The sequence below is a fragment of the Phascolarctos cinereus genome, unplaced genomic scaffold, assembly GCF_003287225.1.
Source record: "Phascolarctos cinereus isolate Bilbo 61053 unplaced genomic scaffold, phaCin_HiC Scaffold_4;HRSCAF=312, whole genome shotgun sequence".
Lineage (NCBI taxonomy): Eukaryota > Metazoa > Chordata > Mammalia > Diprotodontia > Phascolarctidae > Phascolarctos > Phascolarctos cinereus.
In genome coordinates this window covers 117,263,552-117,266,833 of record NW_027555847.1, presented here as the reverse complement: position 1 = coordinate 117,266,833, position 3,282 = coordinate 117,263,552, and the positions used below count along the sequence as shown (strand labels likewise).

Genomic DNA, 3,282 nt, shown 5'->3' with positions numbered 1-3,282 from the left:
CTCCTTTCTAAAATGAGGACAATACCTGAATTAGCAGCCCCCTGATTTTGTTGTGAGGAGCTGACATGTGTTGAACTATTCTGGAAGGAATACTAAACAAATATAAGGAGTCTGATATCCTCCACAGATTCCAACACAGTGTCAGGTACTTTGTAGGGATGGGATTAGCATAGTTGTAAAATGGCTGAATTCAGAGTCAACAATGTGTTATGAGCTTGACCAAAAAAAAGCAGTTAATGGTCATTTTCTCATTTTGCCTAATAGTGTTTTTCTGACTCTCCCCAGTTCATACAGTCAGTTTAAATACAGCCTTTAAATACCCATTCTTCTACAGATAAGACTCACACACCTTCTTCTGTTCTCAGAGAAATTTATTGACAGTTGTGAAGGGCAGCCTTGGATAACAAGAAATAGGAAACCATGCTTCGTCCATTTCCCCTGCAGGCATCTACAGAGCTGAGGCAGGATCACTGGGTCCTGGAACCTGGAACATCTGTGGTTCTCTCGCTTCTATCCTCCTGTTCTGGGTAGTCCATCGTCATGGCTGAGTGGTAGAAGCTGCCAACTTCATCATCATCATCATCATCATCATCATCACCATCATCACCATCATTGCTTCTTTGATTCTATGGGATGGGCTTTTCCTACAGGGTCCACCAATATGACCAACCCCCAGCACGCAATGCCTGAGGACAACAACAACAGCAATTCATATTTCTTGAGCACTTTGAGAGCACATTTCTCAACAACTCTGTGAGAAAGATAGGTAGGCAGGTAGGGTGAAGTCTTATAATCCCCATTTAAGGATGAGACAACTGAGGCTAAGAAAGGGTGAAGTGATTTATCTAAGCTCAAAAAACCTGGTTAATGGCAGAGACCAGACTCCAACAAAGGCCTTCTAAGACCAGCACCTTAACTACATCAAATTTCACATTCTAGGAGACTCTGAGTTCAGCTACTTTTACATTCAATCATTCAACAAAAAAAAATTATTAATTACCTGTTCTTTGTAGAGCTAATTATCCCTCTCCCCCTTCCTCTCCTTAATTCTACTGTGCCCCCTGTTGGTTATTTCAAATTCTTCTGGTACTGCATATAGGTTGTTTGTACATGGTTGTTCTGACTGTAAGCTCCTTTAGGGCAGGGACTATCATTTGCTTATTTTTTTTTTAAATCAACATGTAGCACAGTACCTGGCACACAGTAAGAGCTTAATAAATATTTACTGACTGATTGGCTGACTTTCCTTCTGCTTAGAGAGTTGTTGTAAGGATCAAATAAGATGGTATCTGTAAAATACTTAGCATGATGCCTGGCACATAGGAGGTGCTCAATAAGTGCTGGTTCCCTTCTCTTCCCCTTTGGAGGTTCAAGAGGTTCACTGACTCACTTTTTGATTCTATAATCTGAAAGGTGTAGTGGAATAAACATGGTGAGAGGCCTGGATTTGGAGCCAGAAAATAATGGTTCAAATGAAGCTTCCCTTGCTTACTTCCTATGTGACTTTGGACATGTTACTCCCTGGGTCTGCAATCTCCTTCCTGGGGTACTCCAGAGGTGTTGAACTCCTAGCCCCAAGAGGCCTGCCAAACTCCTGAGTGGGCCAGAGCCAGATTCAAATGTAACTGGGAAATGTGTAACAAAATAAACAAAAATACAACACAGGTCACGTTAATTTGTGGTTTTCAAAGTCAACATGAACAGCCAGTTTGACACCAATGGACTAAACGAACTTTACAATTCTAAACCTTGATCTGTGACATGAAGCCTGGGAGATCCGGCTTTAACAAGACTTCCCAGTTGGATGGCCTCGGACAAGTCACTTCTGCCTCAGTTTCTTCACTTGTAAAATGGGGTGGGAATTCTTGCCCCAGCTCCCTGACCTGGCTGCTATGAGGCAAGGTGCTTTGTAAACCTCACCACACGACTGAAATGGGAGCTATTATTATTGTTGTTATTATTGCGGTGTATGTGGGATCTCTTTACCCCCCTCCTCACCCCCACCCCTACCCCTACCCCTACCCTGGGGTGAGCTTTCACGACCTCCAGAAGCCAGCAAACCCCTCTCCCACCCTCCTGAGCACTGAGCACGTGACTCCTCTACCCAGCTCGTGCAGCGCACCCCCTCCCCCCATCACCTGCCCCTCCCGGCCACCGTCCCCGCCTCGCGCTCACTGATGCCAACGACCATCTGGAAAATGGTACCCGGGGTGGGGGCACAGCCAAGCTTCAGAGGCCGCCGCGCTGTCCAGTACACGTAGCCGCCCGCCCCCAGAAGCCCCACTCCCGATAAGAGCCGGCAGCTCAGGCAGCCCCCCATTAACGGGTTCTTGCCGGGGCTGCGGCTGGGGCCGGGGCCGGGGCCGGGGCTAGCGATGCGGGGGGCGACGAAGACGGGCTGGCAGCCATTACTAGGCGGTGGGGGCAGAGACAACGACCCTAGCAGCGGCGGTTACTACGCGGAACCCACGACGCGACGACTCCGGAAGCCGAGCTGCGATGGGAGATGCACAGGAAGTGGGCGCAGTGGCTCAATGGGAAATCTAGTTTGTCCTCGCTGCGCCGGCGCTCTATTGAAGGAGACCGGACAGGAAATGCGGCTGGAAGGGGCGGTACCTTCCTCTTGTGTTTAAAATTCATCAACCGCGCCTGTTTTGCTTTTTGTCCTATCTATCAAAGCTAGTCTTTCTCACTCCGCCACTAACCATGGAAAAAGGGAACCAAACGCTCAGTTTATGGTTCCACAGAAAGACAGATAGAGGGAAACCATTCCTTCCTTTTGTCAAAGAGTAAACTCTAAAAAAGAAGATGGCTTTTTCAAGGTCACATCTAAGAGGTGACATTGTTTCAGGATTAAAACTCCAAACCCTTAATTTCTTGTCCTTTGTATCATGGCTCCACTGCCTCGTATTTCCTTTCTCTTATGCATGTTTCTTATTACTATCCTTTCTCTGATCCCTATCTCTTATTCTTCATGTAAAATGAAACGGAGCAGGGAATTGTTATTTAGATAATCCTCCCACTTTTGCTAAACATACTAGGCTAAATATGGTGACCAAGTTTTTTATATTTAAACTTCTAAAAATTTAGCACAAATTATCAAGATAAGTGCCTCTGTTTTCAATTTAGCTTCTTTGCTATTGAAAGCTAGCCTATAGGCTGTTCCTCGTGTCTGTGATAAGAGCCAGTGTGGTAAATTGCAAAGAATACTGGGTTCACTCCACACGGCATCCAGCCTGGTTTCAGCCCCAAGGAGAACAAGATGCCCTTCTCTGCTTAAGT

At 46.2% G+C, this 3,282-nt stretch overlaps 1 protein-coding gene and 1 long non-coding RNA gene across 2 annotated transcripts; both read right to left on the bottom strand.

Moving 5' to 3' along the window:
• Positions 1–350: 350 nt before the first annotated feature.
• DMAC1 (distal membrane arm assembly component 1) lies at positions 351–2,607 on the bottom strand. The gene is given in 3 exon segments (XM_078152502.1): positions 351–686; positions 2,176–2,340; positions 2,343–2,607. Coding segments are annotated over 3 exon segments (309 nt in total). The 5' UTR covers positions 2,410–2,607; the 3' UTR covers positions 351–609.
• On the bottom strand, positions 1,321–2,130 carry LOC144456800 (uncharacterized). The gene is made up of 2 exons (XR_013485898.1): positions 1,493–2,130; positions 1,321–1,406 (listed from the first exon to the last, which is right to left on the bottom strand). It is a non-coding gene; the product is annotated as an uncharacterized LOC144456800 (long non-coding RNA).
• Positions 2,608–3,282: the final 675 nt, after the last annotated feature.